The sequence below is a fragment of the Trachypithecus francoisi genome, unplaced genomic scaffold, assembly GCF_009764315.1.
Source record: "Trachypithecus francoisi isolate TF-2019V2 unplaced genomic scaffold, Tfra_2.0 Lachesis_group15, whole genome shotgun sequence".
Lineage (NCBI taxonomy): Eukaryota > Metazoa > Chordata > Mammalia > Primates > Cercopithecidae > Trachypithecus > Trachypithecus francoisi.
Genome location: NW_022681460.1, coordinates 59,634,313 through 59,658,667, shown reverse-complemented (window position 1 = coordinate 59,658,667; position 24,355 = coordinate 59,634,313). Strand labels below are relative to the sequence as shown.

General features: G+C 38.1%; 1 protein-coding gene across 1 annotated transcript in view; it reads right to left on the bottom strand.

Moving 5' to 3' along the window:
- Window positions 1–24,349, bottom strand: part of TFB1M (transcription factor B1, mitochondrial) — a 58,702-nt gene extending 34,353 nt beyond the window's left edge. The window contains exons 1-4 of the mRNA XM_033234983.1: window positions 24,073–24,349; window positions 20,921–21,072; window positions 8,452–8,560; window positions 6,927–7,078 (exon numbers count right to left, since the gene is read on the bottom strand). Of these exons, the coding sequence (XP_033090874.1) occupies window positions 6,927–7,078; window positions 8,452–8,560; window positions 20,921–21,072; window positions 24,073–24,205 (546 nt within the window). The 5' untranslated portion in view covers window positions 24,206–24,349. The remainder of the gene's footprint in view (window positions 1–6,926; window positions 7,079–8,451; window positions 8,561–20,920; window positions 21,073–24,072) is intronic.
- Between the last annotated feature and the right edge of the window lie 6 nt (window positions 24,350–24,355).

Here is a 24,355-nt window from a genome sequence, read left to right as displayed (position 1 = left end):
ACTCAAGTTCAGCTTTCCCTGTAACTACTCCAAGACCTTCTGGAAGGCACTGAACCCTTTTGAGACTCAGTTCATCATTTATATTAATAAAACGAGGTTAGATGGGATTAGCTGTCACTTACTGTTTAACAGTCTGACTATATTTTACGAGATGTAACTTTATATTGTCTATATGTCCCTTAATGCGTATGAGCTGAATTCTTACATTTAGATCCTGTAGTCCTAGAGACAAATAAGATGACAGTGCTCATTTATTTGTTTTGTAATTCACAAAGCCAAACAAAGTAAATGTTAAAAAGAGCTTTCTGTGGCTAAAATACAAAATTACATACACAACCATGTCAAGAGCAAATGGCATGTAAGAAAATGCTGCTATATGAAAAGGTTTGAATTAGTGTCCCTGCCCAAATCTCATGTCAAATTGTAATCCCCAGCGTTGGAAGAGGGGCCTGGTGAGAGGTGATTGGATCAAGGGGGCAGATTTCCCTCTTGCTGTTCTCATGACAGTGAGTTGGTTCTTAGAAGAACAGGTTGTTGTAAAGTGTGTAGCACCTGCCGCTTTCCTCCTGCTCCAGCCACATAAGCTGTACCTGCTTCCCCTTCACGTTCCGCTATGACTGTAAGTTTCCTGAGGCCTCCCTAGCTGTGCTTCCTGTAGAGTTGCAGAAACATGAGCCAATTAAACTTTTTTTTTTTAAAAAAAATAATAAATTACCCAGTCTCAGTATCTCTTTATAGTAGTGCACAGAATGGACTAATATACTATAAATTCTCCCACTGAAACTTTCACTTGCAAAATGTGAAAATCAGAGGACCAGTGTTACCCAGACTTCTAAGGCATTCTATAAATTAGACTTGATATAAACTCTTCTCAATATTCATGCTAAAATTTCACTAAAATCAACCATTTTTTGTTCAAAAGAATTGCATATGGTGAAGTCGAAGTAACCCTATTATTAATAACCACAACTGACATTCTGAGTCACTGAAATTACTCCACCTCTTCTTAAGCCTCTGTTTCTTTGTGTTTCCCCCCACACAAATAGAGTACATAGTATTTTGTATCTCTATTATGTACTCAAGAGCAGAAATACCAAAATAATCATGTCAGCTGAGAAAAATAAATTCACAGATGTGGTATAATAAGAAATATATTTGGACTTTGTCCTGGTTCCTTGCATACACCTCCCAAAGCCCTTGAAATTTCCTGAGTGACAGGCATGTCTTGTTTTAAATTCACAAGTCCCCCAGAGTTGACAGTAATGAGATAACTTAGGATGAGGCCTCTAGGTAGCTCAAGATGGGGCTGGCCACAGAGACCAACTGATCACCCATGACTTAAGTGCAGGTAACGTGTTTCCCTGAGTTTTTGCGCCATTCTGACAAGTGATCCAACCTGAGGAGGGGGTCATAGGAACCTGTAATTTATTTTATAGCTGGTCGCTCAAAACTCCTAGAGGCCCAGATTTGTGACTGTCATCTGAAGTGAGGGGCAGTTTTGTGGGACCTGGCCCTTAACTTGTGGGATCTAACACTAAAAACAAGTGGATAGTATAGGAATTGAATGAAACTGCAGGATGCCCTGCTGGTGTCTGGAGAATCGGGAGATTTCTTGGTGTGGAAAAAACCCACACATCTGGTGTCAGAAGTTGTGTAAGTGCAGAGGAAACAAGAATGGTTTCTGTCAGAACCAACATATCCAAAGGTTGAGAAAAATGACAAAGAAAACTCAGCATGGGCCCAATTCAAACCAATCCAAGAGAATTAGCAGGTTCATGAAGAGGAAATGGCAAAGACCTTACGGAAAGTGGTGACATCATCTCAGGCTTCCTAACAAACACAAAAGGGTCCTACATTTTTATGACAGGAAGTTCCAAGACTCCTGAGAGAAATATTTTATGGCCAAATAATCTAAAGGAAAGTTTTTCAACAATGGCATGACTGACATCTTGGGCTAATTAATGTTGGGCGGTTCTTCGCTGTGGGAGGCTCTGCTGTGCACTGAAGAATGCTTCACAGCATCCCAAACCTTCTATCCACTAGAGACCAGAAGCCCCCTCCCGGGTTGTGACAACGAAAAACACCTCAGACATTGCCAAATGCCCCTGAGGAGCGGATAAGGCTAAAGTGCCCTCGTTGGAAATGATTTCCCTAAACGAGAACAACAGTAAAAAGAGAGGGATAGATCTAAGAAATGAAATTCTTATGATACACTCAAATTATCTGAGAGGAAGGCATTTAAAGAATTAAACTTACGTAGTAGTAGAATCTATCGATTTCAAACAAATTCTGGTATTAAAAAGTTTTGTTCGGAAACAACAATAAAGCTGAGTAAGTCATAGGAAACAACGGTTTGCATAAACAGGACAACAGGCAGAGCAGGACTGTCATCACTGAAATGGAAAGATGAGCCTTAGATGCCCAGCCTGCAGAGGATTGGAGGCCCTTCTCAGGCTTCAGCAGAGGCAGTGCGCAGCTCAAACTGAGCCTAGAGGTCTCCTGGGCTCGGGGAGCCAGAGCTGGAGAGCTGGGAGGCCTCAACAGCAGAATTTGTGGGGCGGACTACCAAAGATATGGAAAACGCACACACACGGTGCTCATACATGTGCAGGAGCAGGGGGTGGGGGAGACAGGAACAGGAGAGGGAGAAAGAATGTGAGGCAGAGCTCCTGAGGTAGCAAAAGGGCCCCCCAAGTCCCCTGCTGAGCACTGATCTGCAGGTGGCTGAGGCTTGGGAGCCTGAACTAGAACCAGGGGAAGGCAGGAGCAACTGGGGTTCAAATGGCTCAAGAGGCCCTGAAACATGCAGGGCATTGGGTGCCTTCCTCAGAAAGGTCATGACGTGGTACTGGGGCTCAATGAGCCCCAAATTAAAAGCTACCCTGGATTCACCAGAACAATACAAGCCTCAAGCAATCTTATGTATGTGTCAGAACAAACCCAGCACTCAACCCAATACCACAAAATCCAGCCCTCATCAGCATTAAACAAGATAAAACTCTCACAATACCTGATGTTATGTCAGAAATTATCAGGCTTTCAAAGAAACAGAAAAATGGAACCTATAACAAGGAAGGGGAAATCAATTACTAAAAGAGTATAGAAATGACAGAGATAATGAAATTAGCAGGCAAGGATCTTAAAACAGCTACTTTATTTATTTGTTCATTTTGTTGAGACAGGGTCTTGCTCTGTCGCCCAGGCTGGAGTGCAGTGACGTGATCAAGGCTCACTGCAATTTGATCTTCTGGGCTCAGGTGATCCTCCCGCCTCAGCCTCCTGAGTAGCCGAGACCACAGGCATGCAACACTGGACCTGGCTAATTTTTTATGTATTTTTTGTAGAGACAAGGTCTCCCTATGTTACCCAGGCTGGTCTCGAACTCTGGGTTCAAGCAATCCTCCCTCCTTAGCCTCCTAAAGTGTTGAGATTACAGGTATGAGCCAGCACGCCTGGCCAAAACATCTACTTTAAACATCATACCTACATACAAAAATGCCAAGGAAGGCATGAACATAATGAGGACAGAAAGAGAAGATCCAAAGACCCAAATAGAATTTATAGAGATAATTTTTTTTCATAATAGTTAACCAAATATCCATGCGTTTACTTACTTCTTTCCTTCACTGCTGATTTTTGATCTGACCATTATCAGATACTGCTAAGGTGTCTGCATCGGGCTTTCTAGTCTAGTAATTGCTCTGTCACGTGCTGCTTCTCATAATGCTTTAATTATTAAAGCTTCACCATACATTTTAGCATATGACAAGGAAGTCTTCTCTCAGCACTTTCCTTTTTCAACACTTCTTATGTATTCTTGCAGGTCTATTACTCCAGATGATCCTTAGAACTGCGTATTTCAAGATAAATTCTTTGAGGATTATAATTAGATATACAGAATTCTTGGAAAAAATTACCATCTTTACAATAATCATTTTTCCTTCTGGGGCTATGATATTTCTCCTGATTTATCTCAGTGACCTTGAGATTCTCGGTTAGGTTTTATAGTTATTTTTATATGTCTCTCATTTTTTCTTAGGTTTTCAAAATAATTATTTATCTCCAAATAATATTTTTGTACTTCTCATTCCAATAATGGCATATTTCCCTTGATTCACTCCCTGTTATATTTAGTTTTCTATTTTTTTTATCATGAATTCAATCTTAAACTCTCCTGAGTTTTTGTAACTTTTTTTTGACTATATGCAAACTTGACAGTAGTTTTATCAAATTCACCTTTTAATTGGCTCCAATCTGGACTGGCTGTTCTGCCTGAGGACTCCTTTCTCTCTGTCCTGTAGGGGAGGCCCTCTCCTTCCTGGATTTCATGTCATTTTTTTCTTGATGTCTCTAACCAGACCAATGCTGACAGAGGTGCTGACAGGGATCAATGAGGGCTGACTATCATGTGAGTAAATGGAGTTAGGTTAATTGGGACCCATATGTTAAAAATAGTAAAAATGGCTTCTACTTCACTATACAGAGAGATCAACCCCAAGGGGACTATAGATATAAATGTGAAAGGTGAACATAAAGCTTCTAGAAGATAACAGAAGAACATCTTCATGAACTCAAGATATAAAAGGGTTTCCTCAATAAAACACAAAAAGCACTAGACATAAATTTAAAATTAAGAATGCTTGCTCTTCAAAAGACACCATAAAAAGAAAATAACAACATGCCTTAGAGTAGAAGAAATGCTCAACACATTTAACTAAGGACTAGTATGAAGAGTATTAAAGAGTATGTGAGAACTCCTCCAAATCAATAAGAAAAAGATAAGCAACCCAAAAGAAAGGTGAGCAAAAAGCAAGCACTAAAAACAAGTAACCCAAAAGGCAAGTAAACACACAATAGTGCCCAATTTTGCTACAAATCAGCAAGGACAAAATAAAACACAAAGACATTCCATTACCCTCAGATTAATAAAAATGTACAAGTCTGGCAATATTGAGTACTGGCAAGAATATGGAACAAAATGAACTCATACACACTGCTGGTGGGAATATAAACAGGCATGATGATTTCAGAGCTCAATTTAGCATTATCTATGCAGGGACGAAGATTTGCAGTTCCATTCCCAGGTAAATACCCTAGAGAAATGTTGCCCATGTGTCCCACCTGACATAGTATGGAATGTTTATGACAGTTTTTATGACAGTTTTGTTTGTAAAAACAGAACACTGAAACTAATTCAAGGTACGGGAACATGAGAATGAAGAGATAAGAGATCTTACACAGTCAAAGAGTGGGTAGTATATATAGCTACCTACATAAACTATAGTCATGAGCAATGCCAGTGAATCTGACAAACAATGTTCAGGATAAAAAGAACACATACTATATGAATACATACAGAATACATATTATATGAACCCAGTTGTCAAAAGTGGACAAAACTAAAGTGTATTCATCATAGGAATATAAATCTATGTGATAAGACTATGCAAGGGAATTAATCCAAAATTCACAGTAGTGATCACCTTAATAGCATGGGATGGAAAGGAGATGCAATCAGAGTGAGGGATACAATGGGGTATCAAAGGTACCGGTGATTCAATTACCCATGTAGGGGGTGGGGATTCAGGAGTTTGCTTTATTAAGCCATCTATGTACATTATACAGTCATCCCTCGGTATCTGTGGGTTCCATATCCATGGATCCAACCAACCCCAGATCAAAAATATTCAGGGAATAAAAAAAGGATGGTTGCATCTGTACTGAACATGTATAGATTTTTCCTTTATCATTATTCCCCAAATAATACAGTGTAACAACTATGTATAAAACATTCATACTGTCTTAGGTATTACAAATAATCTAGAGATGATTTAAAGTAAATGGGATGATATGCATAGGTTATATGCAAATACTACACTGTTTGACATTAGGGACTTGCGCACCTGTAGATTTTGGTATTTGCGGGGGTTCTGGAATCAATTCCCTATGGATACCAACGGATGGCTGTATACTCTTGTACTTGTATGTCATAATAACATTTTTTATAAAAACCACTTCAGAGTCTGCACATCCCTCCTTATACCTCTGCAGCTCAAAAACCACCCTTGACTGCTCTGGAGGGTTTACTTTCTAGAGTGAACCCAGAACACTTCTGCCATGGGAATGCAGGCATAGCAGGCTTCGCTGAGGTGAGGGATGAAGTGCAATTTATATACTGAATAATGAGACCCTCAATCCCCTTCTTTTTCTCAGCTCCAAAGTGATTATCACATTCTTTCTTTTTCCCCCTTGAGACAGAGTCTTGCTCTGTCACCCAAGCTGGAGTGCAGTGGTGCAATTCTGGCTCACTGCAACCTCTGCCACCCAGGTCAAGCAATTCTCCTGGCTCAGCCTCCTGAGTAGCTAGGATTACAGGCGCCCACCACCATGCCCGTTTTTTTTTTTTTTTTTTTTTTTTTTTTTTTGTATTTTTAGTAGAGACGGGGTTTCACCATGTTGGCCAGGCTGGTCTCAAACTCCAGACCTCGCGATCCACCTGCCTCAGCCTCCCAAAGTGCTGGAATTTCAGGCATAAGTCAGCATGCCCGGCCAATTATCATATTCTTTAACTGCCATGCCATTAAGCCTAAAGGATCAATTTCGAGGTATCACGTGCCAATCCTGGGTATGGTCAACAGGGCATTGCTTTTGTCTTTCTCCAATGGCATTGATGGCTATTGCATCCCTGTGTTTACCACACTACTTCCTTGGCTATCACACATCATTCATGTTTTCCCAGAAGCTCACAGCAGTTACATCTGTGATCATCATCACAGTCTTAACTTTTGGCTGAGCTGCTGCTGGGTTTTTGTGTGTGTAATGAGATATTAACTTAGAAAACACAGACTGTGGTAAAAATGCAGTATTATTATTTTGCTTTGAAATCTGAACATGTGATAAAATAGTCACAAAAAGTTAAAACTTACCTCTGCCACTTCCTTTTGAAAAGTCAAAGTCATCTGAGTTCTGCCATAAACAAAAGGTCCATCTCTACAGGAAATATTTTCAAGCCACTTGATAATCAGTGGAGTTGAAACACTAAAAGGCAGATTTCCAATAATATGTACATTTGGAGGATCTGGTGGCAGAGGAAAAAACAACCTGAAATGATTCCATCAATATATTCTGAATACAATTTCAGTGACAAGTAAAATCAGACTGGATATTAATAGCATCAAACAAAAATATATAAATAGACATGGCTAAATATTTTTCATTTCACTTATTATTCAAAAGCAATGTTTTCTCACAATTGGCTTTGCATTATTGAGGAAAAAATTATACTTAATTACTGCTCAGTTACTCAGAAAAAGTCCTTGAATTGCTGGCTTAGGAAATACATGAAAAAGAGTTGGCTTGAGAAAAAAGAGAATTTATTTTGGACATGATGAGATTGAAGTGCCTATGGAACACCTAGATGAAGCTGTCACAGGTCAGATGCCCAGGAAGGGGGTACAGGCAGCATATAAAGATGTGAATGTCTGTGATACATAGGTGGTAAGTGAAACCATAGGAATGGAGTAATCTGGCAAATTTGCCCAAAAAGAAAAACCCCAGAAACAACAATATGTACAAAGTGGGTAGAAAAATAACCACCAGCTAAGAATAGTTAGAAAAAGTTCACGAATGTAAAAGGAAAAACAGAAGGGGCTGGTATCGGGGAGAAAAACAGCAGAGAAATCCTCCGGAAGACTATGGATTACAGTCAAATGAATGTGGGAGAACTCAGTCAGATAAGGTTTGAAACAGGTAATGAGGAAGGCACTGTGGTTCCAGTGTGGCTGGGCTGGGGCAGAAACCTGAAGGCTGCATGCTAAGAATAGGAGGGCCTGTTAGCTGGCGGAGACTGCGAGTGCAGTCCATCTGAAGGAGTCTGGTCACGGGGGAGGCCAGAGACATGGGGGCGGCCAGATGTGAAGGCACCCTAAGCCCTCCTCTGTTTGTTCTGAGAGTCTGTTATAGGAAGAAACATACCCTATTTATCTATGCATTCTGAAGGGCTGCACACAGCAGGTACCCAATAAACACTGCCTGTGAATGAAGACTGCCTTGGTTGTTCACTGAATGTGAAAAACAATAGAAAAAGTTAAAACAAAGGCTTGGGCATGGCTCAGTTTACTAAAGCACTTCTTTTTTCCCACTATTTGGAACAAATAACAATTCATAGTTTACCCTATCCTTATATGGTATCACAAAAAATGGTAAGTTTATTTGCACAGAATCCAAAACATTTAGAAATTTGAGACAAATGAATTAGAATTAAGAAAAAGTAACTAGATTTTATAATTTGGAAGCAGGAAGCAAGAGAAAATTATAATACACATTATTTAATTCTGTTCAGATAATTTTAAATATAAACATAAGACATCTGTAACAAATGTATCATACAATGAACATTTGTGATACAAATAACCATAAAAGAGATGTTTATAACTACCCAAAAGCACTTACCATCTTCCCAGGGTCTTTGAAGACTTTCTGAAAAAGCCTTTTCTACCTTAAATGTCAAGACATCTCCATGAACAATTCTCAGTTTCCCAGGTGCTGCCTCAGAAAGCATCTAGTTTATAAAAAGATCAGTAAAATGAGCTCATATACTTATGAAAGTAACAAAACTAAACTTTTTAAACCTGTGCATTTAAAAAATCAGTTAAAAAAGTCAGAGACTAGGGGTGATCATTAATGAACAAATACTACATCATGTCTATTGCAAAAGACAATGGTGGTGTTTCATTTTAACACATATGAATGATTAGGGATAGTAACAGACAGTACAACACTAGCTTACAGTTTTACAAATATATTAGTGTAATTTTGACCCTCAGGATGACATTATTTCTGCATAGATTTAGCATAAACTCACTCCTAACAATAAGTTTTTAAATTAGAGACTAAGGACATTATCAGGAAATACGGAGAATTAATCAGGAGTCAACCATATGAAAGAGAAGCTTAATTTAACTAAATCTTTATAGCCTAAATATATACAAAGGATTCTACATATCATCAAGATCTGTAACTTAATAGATGGGTAGATTTAGCCAAGTAGAAAGTCACCTGTCGATGCCAGTCTCCACTTGGCACTCCGAGATACTCCTCTGAGCAGAGCATCCCTAATCTTAATATTTGTTGATCCACAGCCCTTATCGACCTGATGAATTACCCTGGATGTTTTAACAATAGCTACTTCCCAACCTATTTCCACCTACTAACCGTTTGCTTTCTTTCCTTTTCCTTCTGTCTTTGTGAGCAAAAAGGGGGAAAAAAAGCACTTTTTCCTTTGTAATCTTTTTCTTCTTCATTCCACCTACCCTACCATCACACTCTCACAGTACTGAAGAGTTGGCACTTAATTCAAAAAACTTTATAGCTAAGTCATCTATAAATTCATATTGTGTTAAATGCCCCATACCCAACACAAAACTTGATTCTTGAAGACCTTCGTTACATATTAAAGTCTCTGAGCTTATAAATTTTAAAAGGCAGGAGTGAATTTATCAATGAGAAGAAACATCACTGTAAGGTAGATTTCAAGGGAAGAAGTGACTTTCTTCCCACATTAAGTCAGAGCTCAGAGAACCTTGGCTTCAACTCAGTTGCCAAGATTCTAGAATGTGCCTAGCACTGGTTAGGGATGGTGAACAGGCTCAAAGGGAACATTTGCCCTGAGCTTACCTTCGTCCTAATTATCTGGGTCCATTAAAGTTGATTTTTTTTCTCCTAACACTTCTCATCGCCCAACTCATACAACCAAGAGGGAGAATAAACAAGATGATCACAGAAGCCAGAGAGGAGACACTGGACCAAGAAACATGGCTTATGGATTAGTCCACCTTTGAGGTCAACACTGTGCTGTGCACCTGCTTCTTTACAGCACTTACAAACTGTATCTCAATTTCCCCTGCAACAACATATGCTCTTTAAGGTCAGGACCCACTTCCTAGCTACCTTTATAGCCCCTGTAGCTACAGCAATGCATGGTGAGTGTTTAATACATATTTAAGAAGTGCATGAATAAGTGAATGACCAAATGGCATTCAGGTCTTTGTAAAGCTGGAAACTTTCTCTTTTAGCCTGGGAGATCAAACTTTGTAGGGTCTAGAAAATTGCAAAGATTTACTTCACAAGTCAATCAGGCAGATTTATACAAATAATCTTTCAGAAATAAATAGTTGAAGTGCCTCTACTGGTAAGAGGCTAAACATATTTTAAGTCTGGAAATCATCTAGTTTGATATGTTTAGCCATGGTAGCTTAGCAAAAATAATTGCATGCCTCTGATATTAATATACTTATGGATTATTTTAAATTACCACTAATTACTAAAACTTGATCTGGTGATTTCCAGGCAATACATCTTGGAAAATATAACAATTTCAATAAACTAAAAATTTAAAAAGAGACAGCTCTCTGTGGCATGCTCTTAATGTATAAAACCACATATTTAATCATAGCACTTACCATCAATGGAAAATGCTAAAATTTTTTCTATAATTATGTTTCACAAAGTTAAAACAAAACAAATCAGCGTGCCAAAAACAAAGAGGCAAAACTAAAAGCTTGTATCTCATGATGTCAATATATAGAAAGTACTTAATAATTAGTAGTTAGGACTAAAACACAACAAAACAATGTAAAATTGGCTCTTTGCCATTAACTTATATGCTCTGATAATCACATTTGAATCGTTAACTTTTCCCACACTGACAGGTACAACTGCATATCTAAAAGCTAATAGAACATAAATAAATTTACCTTCCTTTCCTAGGTTTTGTTTTTGTTTTTTGTCTGGTTTTTGAGATGGAATCTTGCTCTGTTGCCTAGGCTGGAGTGCAGTGGCGCAATCTTGGCTCACTGCAACCTCCGCTCCTGGGATTCAGGCAATTCTCTTGCCTTAGCCTCCCTAGGAGATGGGATTACAGATGTGCGTTACCACGCCTGGCTAATTTTTGTATTTTTAGTAGAGACGAGGTTTCACCGTGTTGGCCAGGCTGGTCTCTAACTCCTGACTTCAAGTGATCCACCTTGCCTTGGCCTCCCAAAGTGCTGGGATTACAGGATGAGCCACCATACCCAGCTCCTTTCCTATTAAAACTACATTTCTTTTGGATTCCCATTCACTTTTCAATCTCAGTCAATGACAAACCAAATCCTCCCCACACTTTAAAAGGTGCACCTCCTTCTTGACAATTTGTAGCTTGATCTACTTTGCAACTCCCCACTGCAGAAGGAATGAATGCTGGTGTTAACAGATTTATGTGACGTCCTTAAAGCAAGTATGGGTAAAAAGTGCTAGACAGACTAAATAGATATTATGATTATAGACACTACCCTTTTAAACACTTCAAATGATATTAAGCAATGACACACAAAGACTTTCTAGCCAACCAGTAACAGAAATGTTTTCACTACCATAATGATACATGGGGTATGGTGGAGGAGTGGGAAAAATCACTACTATATGCATTCAAGAATAACAATGGAGCATTACACTTCAAAATCCTGGAGGTGTTATCACAGAATGTGCTTAAAGGCACAGCCAATCACAAATGCAGGCACCAGATTACAGCCAAATAAGTACTTTTACAGACACTCTCAAATGGTTCTTTTCACTTTTATTTTAGTGTTCAATTCTATATTCTTCCAAAATGAGATGTATGCCAGTTTAGAGTAAAAGGCATCATTACATAAGGCTATAAAAGAAGAAACCGATGAAGAAGGGAAAAAGGGAAGCATACACGTAAAACACAAGAGCTAACAATCCTGACAATCATGAGAGCTGATTTACATAATGAAATATACAATTTTTGCTTTTCAATAGTAGTTGTACCAAGACTCCAAGAGATAGTTTTTTTCCTGGTATTATGCTTTGTAAAGGGTACATGAAACAATGTCATAAACAATGCCTTTAATAAAAGTTAAAACACAAATGTAGAAGCATCGTTCTGTGGCCATTTAAAAAAACCTCTCCTCTAACCAAAGTCTTAGTGAAAGCTCCTCTGCAGGGGGCAAGTAATTGTGGTTCGGCTAGGCAGTTTTTTGTTGATTTCACTGGATAAGGAAATAATTTATGCAATTCTTAGAACTTACACAAAATTATCAATTCCTTAAGAAAGAAGAAATACTACACCGAATAGCTATTTTGTACATTTTGTCACCTTCTCATGTAAGGGGTTCATGGCAGCCAACACTGTAGTTACGTTAATTATCTTCTTCCTGATTTGCCACATAGTAGCGCCCAAATTGGAAACAGGGCTGGGCAAAACTTGTTAAGCAAACTGCATGAGAAGGAAAGAATCTATAGTATAAAATATAGTAGGTGAAAGACAAAATTTGTATTCTTATATATAACACATACAAAAGACTACTGCTATTTATTCATAAAAAAAAAAGATGTTACAATAGACTTTTCAGACTTTTAGAGAGAAAGTTACAGCATGATGTCAAAATGTCAATTAGCTTGCTTTATTTTAGTATGGAAAATAACTTGAATTATATTAAAAATGTACATTTTCAGACTTTCTCAGTATTTTAAATTTATGAACAGAGCAAAAACAAACAGAAATCACATAACCACTCATATCTTAAATGATACTACAGATATCTAAAAATATTTTTATAGGAATTTTAAGTTTGTTGGACATTTCAATGTCATTATCAAATCTTTCACTCTCTTTTTTAAATTTGACATTAGATTTGTATTAGTCCATTCTCATGCTGCGAATAAAGACATACCCGAGACTGGGTAATTTACAAAGGAGAGAAGTTTAACTGACTTGCAGTTCAGCATGGCTGAGGAGGCCTCAGGAAACTTACACTCATGGTGGAAGGGGAAGTAAACATGTCCTTCTTTTTTTTTTTTTTTTTTTTTTTTGTATTTTTTAGTAGAGACGGGGTTTCACCGTGTTAGCCAGGATGGTCTCGATCTCCTGACCTCGTGATCCGCCCGTCTCGGCCTCCCAAAGTGCTGGGATTACAGGCTTGAGCCACCGCGCCCGGCCAACATGTCCTTCTTCACATGGAGGAAGCAAGGAGAAGTGCCGAGCAAAAGGGAGAAACACCCCTTATAAAACCATCAGATCTCATGAGAACTCACTCACTATCACAAAAACAGCAGCATCGGAGTAACTGCCCCCATGATTCAATTACCTCCTGCTGGGTCCCTACCACAACACATGGGGATTATGGGAACTACAGTTCAAGATGAGATTTGAGTAGGGACACAGCCAAGCCATATTGGATTTTATTCTATTTGCTTGTTTTATTTTTAATTGACACACAGTAATTGTATGTTCTCACCACAAAGAAATGATGTTTGAGGTGGATATGCTAATTATCCTAATTTTATCATTATACATTGTACACAATGTACAGGTATGCTAACTACATAACCTTCTTCCTTAGGCCAATGTATAGGGATGCTATATTGCACAATCCTCTTTCTTAGGCCAAGGACACTGAACCAAATTTCACCCTTTTCTTGATGACCTGGGGTCACTGTTGCCATTAGAATAATGACAGATGCTAATTATGATATGCTTCTACACATGTGTACAATATGATAAAATTAGGATAATTAGCATATCCACTTCAAACTTTTATCATTTCGTTGTGGTGAGAACATTTAAAATTCTCTCTTCTAGCTATTTTGAAATACACAGTATATTGTCATTAACTTAGTCACCCTACTGTGCAATGGAATGGTATTGCACAGCAGAACTTATTCCTCCCATCTAACGATAATCTTGTACTTGTTGACCAACCTCTCTATCCCCACCTCCCTTGCTTGCTTTTTAAGCAGGATCTGAACACCTAGGTATAGTATAGACTCATTTACTTAGCCTCATCAAGGAATTAGATGTTTGATTTAGTAAATTTTCTATTCAATAAATGTTTATTCCTTTAAGTGTTAACAGTTTTAAACAAGAAACATATAGAAGAAAATCTTTCTAAACTATATTGCAGAATCCTCTTCCTTAGGCCAAGAACACGGAACCAAATATCACTCTTTTCTTGATAACCTAGGGTTATTGTTGTCTTTAGAAGAATGGCCTCAACAGTTACGAAGGTGTTTTTGCTACCCTATTATTATTATTGCTTCTTCTGTCTTTATATTTGTCCTTTATAGCTTTCTGTCACTGTAACAACTGTTACTTCTTACAGTTGTCAGTGGACCTGCTTCTACCACTGATCTCTGTACTTCTACTTTGTATGGACTAAAAAGTCACTTTGGCTGTAAGCCACTTTTTGCTTATTTGTTGAGTTTTGTCTATGTTATGATTAACTATGGTAACATCAAGTAAGTTACATGTGTAAAGTAAGTAGTATGTCACAACAGCAAGCTAGGCAATCTTCCTTTTTAAAAAATTTGTTAGAAATTAAAGATTTCAAAACTTCATTATCTCTAATTAAAAATAGCTCTTTCTGCCTGGATGCTGAAATTACCTCATATGTCTCTTTATAAGATGGCTGGAAGGGGAATAATTAAAATAGCAACTATTACTGGCTACTGGGATTATGCCAGGCTCTTTACATCCATTTCTACGCATCCTTGCAATATCCACAGAAGAGAACTATTATTCCCATGCTGCAGATGAGAAAGTTGAAGCTAAAAAAGGTTTAATAGCAAGCTTAAGGTCACGAAGCTAGTAGGTGGCATATCTGAGATTTGGTCACTAGACTATTTGATGCTCAAACCCATGAACTTTCCACTATGCCAACGAAGTGGAAATAATCAGTGTTTACCTATAAAAAAACCCAAAGGTTAGGAGTCCGAGGCAGGTGAATCACCTGAGTTCAGGAGTTTGAGACCAGCCTGGCCAACATGGCGAAATCCAGTCTCTATTAAAAATACAAAAAATTAGATGGGCGTGGTGGTGGGCGCCTGTAACTCCAGCTAATCGGGAGGCTGAGGTAGGAGAATCGCTTGAGCCTGGGAGGTGGAGCTTGCAGTGAGCCGAGATCGTGCCACTGCACTCCAGCCTGGGCAACAGGAGCAAAACTCTGCCTCACAAAACAAACAAGCAAACCAACCAACCAACCAACCAAAGGCAATACTAACAATACAATGACTTACTTTCTGTCTCCAAAAATTCTTCAAAACAAACACATCATTTAATGGTTAAGAAGAATCCTGAAACTTCCTACTCTGACAAAGATGGAGTCTAAGGGACCAGGCACATTCTCCTGCCTTAAACCAATTTAAAAAATGGAGAAAACAGAAGACACAACAATTTTCAGACATTAGACAGCAAAAAGCACAGGAAAACCTACAGATCCAAGAAGCTCAATGAATTCTACACACAAGAAACATGAAGAAAATTAGAGTGAGCACATCATGATGAAACTGCTCAAAAACAGTAGAAAATATCAAAAGCAACCAGAGAAAAAAGAACAAAGATAAGGATGACAAAAGATTTGCCAGCAACAATGCAAGTGAGAAAATGGCGGAGCAACTTCTTTAGAGTAACAAAACAAAAAGCTGCCAAAATATTTTCCAAAAATGAAGGCAAAATGAAGGCTTTTTCTGTCTTCAGTCTATAGTAATAAATACAGGTGGTTGTTGGTGAAACAACAGACCTATAGATAAATAGAACAGAATTGGAAGTTCAGAAATAAACTGACACATAAAATCAACTGATTTTTGATAATAATACCAAGACAATTCAATGAGGAAAAGATAGTATTTTCAACAAATGGTATTAAAAAAGAACCTAAACCTTACCTCACACAATATGCAAGAATTAGCTCAAAATGTATCAAAGACCTAAATGTAAAAACTAAAATTATAAAATACCTCAAAGAAAACATAGGAGAAATTTTTAGTGATCTTGGTTTGGCAAATATTTTAAAAGTAAGACATAAAAAGCATAAAATCTAGAAGAAAAAACTGATAAATTGCACTTCATAAACATGACATTTCTGCTCTTCAAAAGACAGTTATGAAAATAAAAAGGTAAGCCACAGCTGAGAAAACATCTGCAAAATCTGTACCTGACAAAGCCTCAGATCTGAACTATATAAATATCTCTTAAAATTCAATAATAAGACAAAAAAAGTAAAAGTACTAAAAATATTTGAACAAATAACTCCCCAAAGAAGATACAAAGATGGCAAATAAGCACATCATATGTCCAGTATCATTATCTATTAAGGAAATGCAAATAAAAACCACAAGAGGATACCGTTACATATTCACTAGGATGGCTAAAATTAAAAAGACTGACCATGTCAAGTCTCAGCAAGCATGTGGAGCAATGGGAACTCTGAAGTACAACCGGTGGGAATGTAACATGGCACAGTCATCTTATAAAACAATTTGGTAGTTCTGTAAAAAGTATAATATACGTCTACCACAGGACCCGGATATTCTATTCCTAGGTTTTTATTCAAGAGAAACAGAAGTGTGTATCCACACAAACACTTGCATATGAATGTTCATAAAACCTTTATTACAGTATAAGAGCCAAAAAATAGAAAAACCCAAAGTCTCTCAACAGGTGCGTAGATTCACAAATGTGGTATATTCATAAAATGGAATACTATTCAGCAATAAAAAGGAGCAAACTACTGACAAACACCTCAACACGGATGAATTGCAAAATAATTACGCTAAGTAAAAGACATCAGACCAAAATAAAAGTACATATTGTATGATTCCATTTATATAAAATTCTGAGACATAAAAAATGATCTATAGAGACAGCAGATTAGTGGTTGTCTGGGATAGGTAAAGGGGGAAGGAAGGGATAGAGCACAAAGAAACATGAGGAATCCTGATGATGATGAGTGTTTATTTTCTTGATTGTGATGATGGTTTCACACAATCACACACATGTCAAAACTCAGTTAACTGGGTGTGGTGGCTCTTGCCTGTAATCCCAGCATCTTGGGAGACTGAGGTGGGCAGAATGCTTGAGCCTGGGAGTTTGAGACCACCATGTAGAAATGGTGAAATCCCATTTCTACAAAAAAATTCAAAAATCAGCCAGGCATGGTGGTGTGCACCTGTAGTTCCACCTACTTAAGAGGCTGAGGTGGGAGGATTGCTTGAGCCCAGGACGTCAAGGTTGCAGTGAGTTGTGCTCGTGTCACTGCACTCCAGCCTGGGTGACAGAGTAAGACCGTCTCAAACACACACACACACACACACACACACACACACACACACACAAATCCTCAGTAATTTGTACACTTTAAATATGTGTAGTTTACTGAACATCAATTGTATCTCAACAAAGCTGTAAAACAAAGTGTGTTAGTTCATTTTCATGCTGCTCATAAAGACATTCCCGAGACTGGCAATTTACAAAAGAGGTTTAACTGGAGTCACAGTTCCACATGGCTGGGGAGGCCTCACAATCATGGTGGAAGGCAAGGAGGAGCAAGTCACATCCTACATGGATGGCAACAGGCAAAGAGAGAGCTTGTGCAGGTAAACTCCCATTTTTAAAACCATCAGATCTTGTGAGACTCATCCACTATCACGAGAACAGCACAGGAAAGACCCACCCCCATGATTCAATCATCTCCCACTGAGTCCCTCCCGCAACACATGGGAATTATGGGAGCTACAAGAGGAGATCTGGGTGAGGACACAGAGCCAAACCACATCACAAAGTATTTAGTGTGATTAACTCTCCATAAATATTAGGTATTATTATTTTTAATATATGAAGCCTTTAAAACAGTGCTCTGCAATCTTTTGGCTTCCCTCGGTCACACTGGACGAACTGTCCTGGGCCACACATAAAATGCACTAACGATAGCCAATGAGCTTGAAAAAAAAATGCAAAACAAATCTCATAATGTTTTAAGAAAGTTTAAGAATTTGTGTTGGGCCGCAGGCAATCTGTGGGCCATAGCTTGGACAGGTTTGCTTTAAAATAAACAGAAAAAAATAAAATAAAATGAGGGCGAATCTGTACTACTTCTCTGAAGGGGTACAAATGATTTACAAAATTTATCTCCACTTCAGAAATGCAGAAGAACCTATCAAAGCTTCAAATTCCCTGAGATGTCAGAAAATCTAAGTTATTTCCAGTTCAGAAATGGGAAAAAAACCTATCAAGGCCTCAAGCTCCTTGAGATTCAGGAAATCTCCTCACTCCTCTCCACAGCACAGAGAATCCAGTCAGTCATGAAAACGTAACAAGAAACAATGAAAAACTTAAAAACCTCGAAATGCACAATCAGAATGTGACAACATCAAGAAAAGAAACCCTAGGTGTCCAATGCAAGTTTGATGAGTTGGAGAATGCCCCAATGTTTCCATAGCACTGGGGAATTTTCTAGTGCTCCAATGGAATAACATGACTTCCTCCAATACCTCTTTCCAGATCAGAGGTCTCCTGATCAGTCATTAATCACCAGAGGTAATCAAGGCACAGGGATAACAATTTAATTGATTACTTATAACTAAGGTATTATTGAGTGCTTTCTAAGTATCAGGCATACACTTAATCCTCATACGAGTCCTACGAGCAAACTGAGGCACAGAGGACAAAATTACCTATCCAAAGTCACCCAACTAGTAGTAGAATCTGAAGTTAAACCCAGGCAGGCTGATGCTGAAGTCTGTGTCTTTACCACAAAACTATACTATACTAAACATACTAGACATGTTTTTCTTACCTTTAGAACATGCTGAGCATGAATCCTATATGAGCATCAGTTTTTCTTTCCCCTAAACTGCCTCATGAAAATACTGTAGGAATTGAATTAAGCTATAAATGACAGGCTTTCAGCTAGAAGATATTTTATAAATTATTACAATTTCTTTAAAAAGTAATTATATTAGCTTAGAAATCACTAAAATGGAATCCTTAAAATAGATCACTTTCTTTCTGCTTTTACTCAGTTTTATGATTAATTTAGTACCTCTAAAAGAAAGTAGTTTTACATATTGAAACATTCCTTACTGGGGAAAAAAAGGCCCATTTGATATTTTAGTACCCAAATTTCTTTTTAAGGCAAATTCCTTTCTTGCATATAAGATATTAAGAATTAATTTTGTTTCTACTGAAAACAAATGAGAAGTCAAATATACATTTCCTGTAGAGTAATTTAACTTGAAATCAGCCTTCAAATTTAGAAAAAAAAGAGCATAAAACTTTTTCATTATCAACGCTACACAAATATTTACTTTCACTATTTAATGATACATTTAATTATCAAATATGAGAGATACATATACACATACATACACAGATACAGAAATAGTCGGTCAACCTTTTTGTTTCTCATGTGAGACATTTACTGAACACCTCTATGTACCAGGTACTGTTACGTGAGATAGAGGTACAACAGGGAACAAAACAGACACAAATCTCTACCCTCAGGTACTTACACTCCAGAGAGGTGAGTCAGTTAACAAACAAATGGGAAGAACATATATACAGTACATCAGATGATGATACATCGAATGAGATAAAACATGGCTGGAGTTAGGAACGCAGTGACTTAGGGGTTTGGGGAAACTGAGAAGAGAAGGGTGGCAGTCACTCTTTTCAATAGTCTGCCTTTAAAGATCTTTTGTTCATATCACTGAGGAGAATATGTGGGAATGAATGGAAATCTGGTTCACCCGCTAGCCTAATAAGAAAGAATAAACCCAACAAATGGTGACATATGAGGGACAAGAAGTCTTTTTAAGAGCAAAAAAGTCACGTGAGTATTCCTATGTCCAAAAAGGGCTACATGAATAAGCCCGAAGGGGTTTATACAATTATTCAGTTTCTTTTCATAATCTCATGATCTTACCAAAAACAATAATATTCCCATTTCCACCTCTAACTGATACATAATTCTTAAAAAATCAGATACACGCACAAAAAGTTCTAGGTTTTCAAAAACAATTTCTCAAACTGTTCTGACAGAAATTAACATTTCTCCATCAATATATACACAAGTTAGTATTAGAATGTACTCATTTTAAATCAATTTATCCTTTTGTATAGAAGTAATAACGTAGAAAACTATATTATTCTATTAAAGTCACATGATAAATTGCTTGTCATCTGAGCCGAAGGTTCAGGGCTCTTTTGTAGTTTTAAAATTACGGAGGAATCAAACAAAGGCCTTTAAGTCATTAAGTGTTCCCTTATGAGGATATCCCTTTACAAGATCCCTGATACAATCTATTTCACTGTTTGCTAGCATTTTAAAAAAAGTAAGTTCCTCCTTATTTCAAATCCTCAATCCTGTCTCCCTCAATTTCCATCTATTTGTTTTAGTTCTTTCTTAGAAAAGATCAAAACAAGCTTATCCTATCTACCACCAACCTTGGATGTGCAGCTGTGTATGCTCCTACCCAGGGCCTCTTTTCTCCAGCTGAAACATGCCCAGTTCCTTCAAAAGATGCATATATCATTTCATTTAAACCTCATCCTAAATCTATGAAAGTACAACTTCCTTCCTTCACTTAAAAAATTTATTTTATAAAAGAATCCTTAAGCTTCATAATTAAGTCTCTCATGATGAAAAGCGTGCATATGTCTTACTCATCTTTTGTTTAAGGAAATGCTTTTTGAACCTAAATGAAGTTCTCAAAAGTCACACCAATTAGTCATTACTGGCCATTATTTATTTTTATTTATTTTTGAAGGAACGGGCCACAACATGCACAGCTATTAGTAGACTTAAAAAAAAAAAAAAACCCACACAAAACAATTAGTTTAGCAAAAAATGGGTAAAGCAGGTTTTTTCAAGGTGTAGTCAACAGACCATCTGGGAGTCCTTGTTAAAAATGGAGACTTCCAGATTTCTCCAGACTATGGAATCAAAATCTCTGGAATGGGGCCTTGGGGATCTATAGTTGAGGAAAAATACATAATCTTTGTGTACCCTGGGGTTTAAGCATCATGGCATAAAGATTTAAATTCAGCTTTTGCCTCCTAAAGAAGGCTCTTTGAGTTTCTCACCTGTAATCCGGGAATAAATCGAGTGTCCTTTTCAACCACCAGAAGTTCAGCGACATCGGCATTGAGAATAGATCTTGTGATTCCCCCTGGCCCAGGGCCCACTTCGTAAACATACGCATTTGCCAGATTGCCAGCTTTCCTTACAATTTTATCTAGAGGAAAAAGAGTTTTAGTTATCTCGATTAACTTGGCAAATTCAACGTATGAAATTTAGCGAGAAAAATCTTCTATAAAAATCCAGCCATTACTCAATCAATTGATCCTTTACGTACAACATTTATTTGACTAACTCTCTACTTAAATTAACATGAAGTGGTAATTCAATATGCTACCACATCACCGTTGAACTGTACCAGTTCCTTAACAAAAACAGGATTAGCATGACAAAGTTTCTTAGCTTAAATTTAGCTAATATTGCAGTTTCTATCTGCCCCATGCAAATTCTTTTCAAATTGATTTGAAACCAACCACCTCCTAAGAACAGATTGGATAAGCATGCAGCACTTTTCTATAGTTATTGAACACTGAATATCTGAATAAGCAACACTAGTTTCACGTACAGAATCTTCACTATTGCTAGTATTGCTAGTGAAATCCAAAAGCAAAAAGTGCTGAAGTCTCTCCTTTTAATCTAGACACATCTTGGTGGTGGTCAATATGGCAACGGCAATAAGTTCTTAGATCACAAGATTTTCAGAAATTTGAATTCTTAGTCATTTTCAGGAAAAAAATTGAGCAGTTGAGAGTTTTTAAAGCTTTGCACACATGCATGTTAATATGGAAAAATAAAATTTTTAATTAATCAAATTCAACTTAGCAGCCCTTAAGACATCATAAAAGAGTAGAGTATTGACTCAGTGCAGCCAATCATCACATCTGGAAAAACATGGGCTGGTCTTAATGACTCTGAGATATGGAAATGCAAGGAACTGGTCTTCCTAGGACAGTGGAAATTTAGTCACTGAAAACATACCAGCACTTCTTGTAAGTGTTCACAGTCCTATTTTTGCTTGTTTTCAACAACATACCTTTGCTGGCTAAAATGAGGAAACTAGTTTCTTAACCATCCAAAAATGGTTTAGTCTTTTAACAGGGAGGGAATTAGCATCCACAGACCATCTTACCTGTTATGATCGATTTACACACATTCTCACCTAATCCTTACATGTTAACCAAGGACTCCTATCCCAATTTCGTTTCTCTTAACCTTTCAGTTTCCTTGTCTATTGTTTCATTTGTACAAGGTCATGGACTTCAACACAGGTATAAATTCTAAAGTCAATGCCTCTCAGAGGGGGAACAGGAAGGACACATTATGGAATAAATTTAATATTCTCCTTCTTGAAAACGGAGAGCTACAACAGTAGGCAGGTCTCTGCTCTCAAACTTTTCAGGCACATTGAAATACAAATGAATATTAAAGAAGCACTATCAAATCAATGAGCTTGGATTTCATTCTTGCTCTCCTCTGCCTGAGCTTCTAACCTCAGGTAAATACCCTCATCTCCCTTAACTCTGGTTCCCATAGAAAGAGTGGATAATACCTAGAATTTGAAACTTACTCCTGAAGATAAAGGCTCATGAGAAAATGTATTTGAAGGATTTTTTAAAATATAACATTATATAAATATATAAAATATATTTTTAAAAATATAGACAGACCTGTAACTTCTACCCTGAGAATGATGATTTATATTTAGAATGTGGCTATAACAAGCAGAAAAGGCTGGCACTAGCTATTACTAGAACCAAAGAATTTTAGAGTGGGTCATCTTTTAAAGTAGTAGGCCCTTCTTCCAATTAAAAGATTAGGAAACTACCGGGCGCAGTGGCTCACACCTGTAATCCCAACACTTTGGAAGGCCGAGGCAGGTGGATCACTTGAGGTCAAGAGTTTGAGACCAGCCTGACCAAAATAGTGAAACCCCGTCTCTACTAAAAATATAAAATTAGCTGGGCATGGTGGCTCAAGCCTGTAATCCTAGCTACCTGGGAGGCTGAGGCACAAGAATCACTTGAACCGGGGAAGCGGAGGTTGCAGTGAGCCGAGATCGTGCCATTGCACTCCAGCTTGGGCAACAAGAGCGAAACTCCATCTTAAAAAAAAAAAAAGAGATGAGAACACTTAAGAGTTAAATTATTTTATCCAAAGTCATATTGCTACAGGCAGAATAAAGACTACACGTCCAAGAAATAAAACATTTTATGTTTTCTGGAGTGTGCTTCATTTAAGTGAAAATGAACTTTTTGGGTGTGATTTACTGCTCTTTGCAACTTCTGAAGTGGGACCAAACAGAATGAAATATGAACATCTCAAAACCTAAGTACTCCAGCAGTGACTTAGTAGCCATATTTGTAATATATTCTTGCAATCTCATCTCACAGAACATCACTAAGCAATGGTGATGGTAGTTGAACGACCATATATTAATACATTCGTCAAAACTCATCAAACTGAGCACTTCAAACTGCTGAATTTTACTGCATATAAATTGTATCTCATAAAAAGTGACTTTAAACAATTAGGTGTGGGAATGTAAACTTGCTAAAAGTAAGCTCCTCGAGGAAACACCGCCTTGTTCACGCCCATATCCTATCCCAGCACTAGCACAACGGTGCTTGCCTAATACATACTTATGAATGAATATTAGCGTCCCCGAGGCTTCCTTAGACTCAACAGGTAAACGTTTAAACAACGAATCCTACGAGGGATACTCTTTTCACCAACTTATTGATAAAATCCTGGCACCAATTTAAATTCTGGTAACTTTAAACTGCATGTAAAGCAAGTCCAGCAGCATGTGCTGTACCATTTCAGAGTGATTGATTTCAAAGTGACCCAGATTCCAGTATTCACCAGCGCCTTTCACGACACATGAACTCTTCCTCCCCTAGTGAGCTCGGCGTCTAAGCAGCCTGCCTGCAGGCTACACCCCCCTGAACGCGGAGTTTTGTGAGCAATCAACGCACTTCACGTGTCTCCTGGGCTGTGGAACCGGAGTTCTTTTGATACAAAGAGGTCGAAGGACCTGACCAAAAGCCCGTCGCACGCCAGTGCCTGGACACCCGCCCGCGGGGACGTGCGAGACCCCCCAGCCCACGCCCCTAGGGACACTGGGGAGACATCCGGGGAGCACTGCTAAGCCATCCACCTGTCAGCCTCAAGTCCAGGAGGAAATTCTGTGATAGCTGCTTTGTTGCTTGCAGTCTGAACAACTTAATGATTTCTCGAATCGTGGGCAACGGCGGGAGACGGGAAGTACTGAGCTTCCCGGAGGCAGCCATGAGACTCGTCAAGCACCAGCTACCCCTGCCTCACCAAGGCCCTTCACCGCCGCTCCGAAAGAAACGCCCAGGGACCTAATCTGCGAGACCTAAGGCCCGCCTCGGAGCCAGCCCCATTGGTCAGACCCACCCCACCGGAAGCGATGGCGG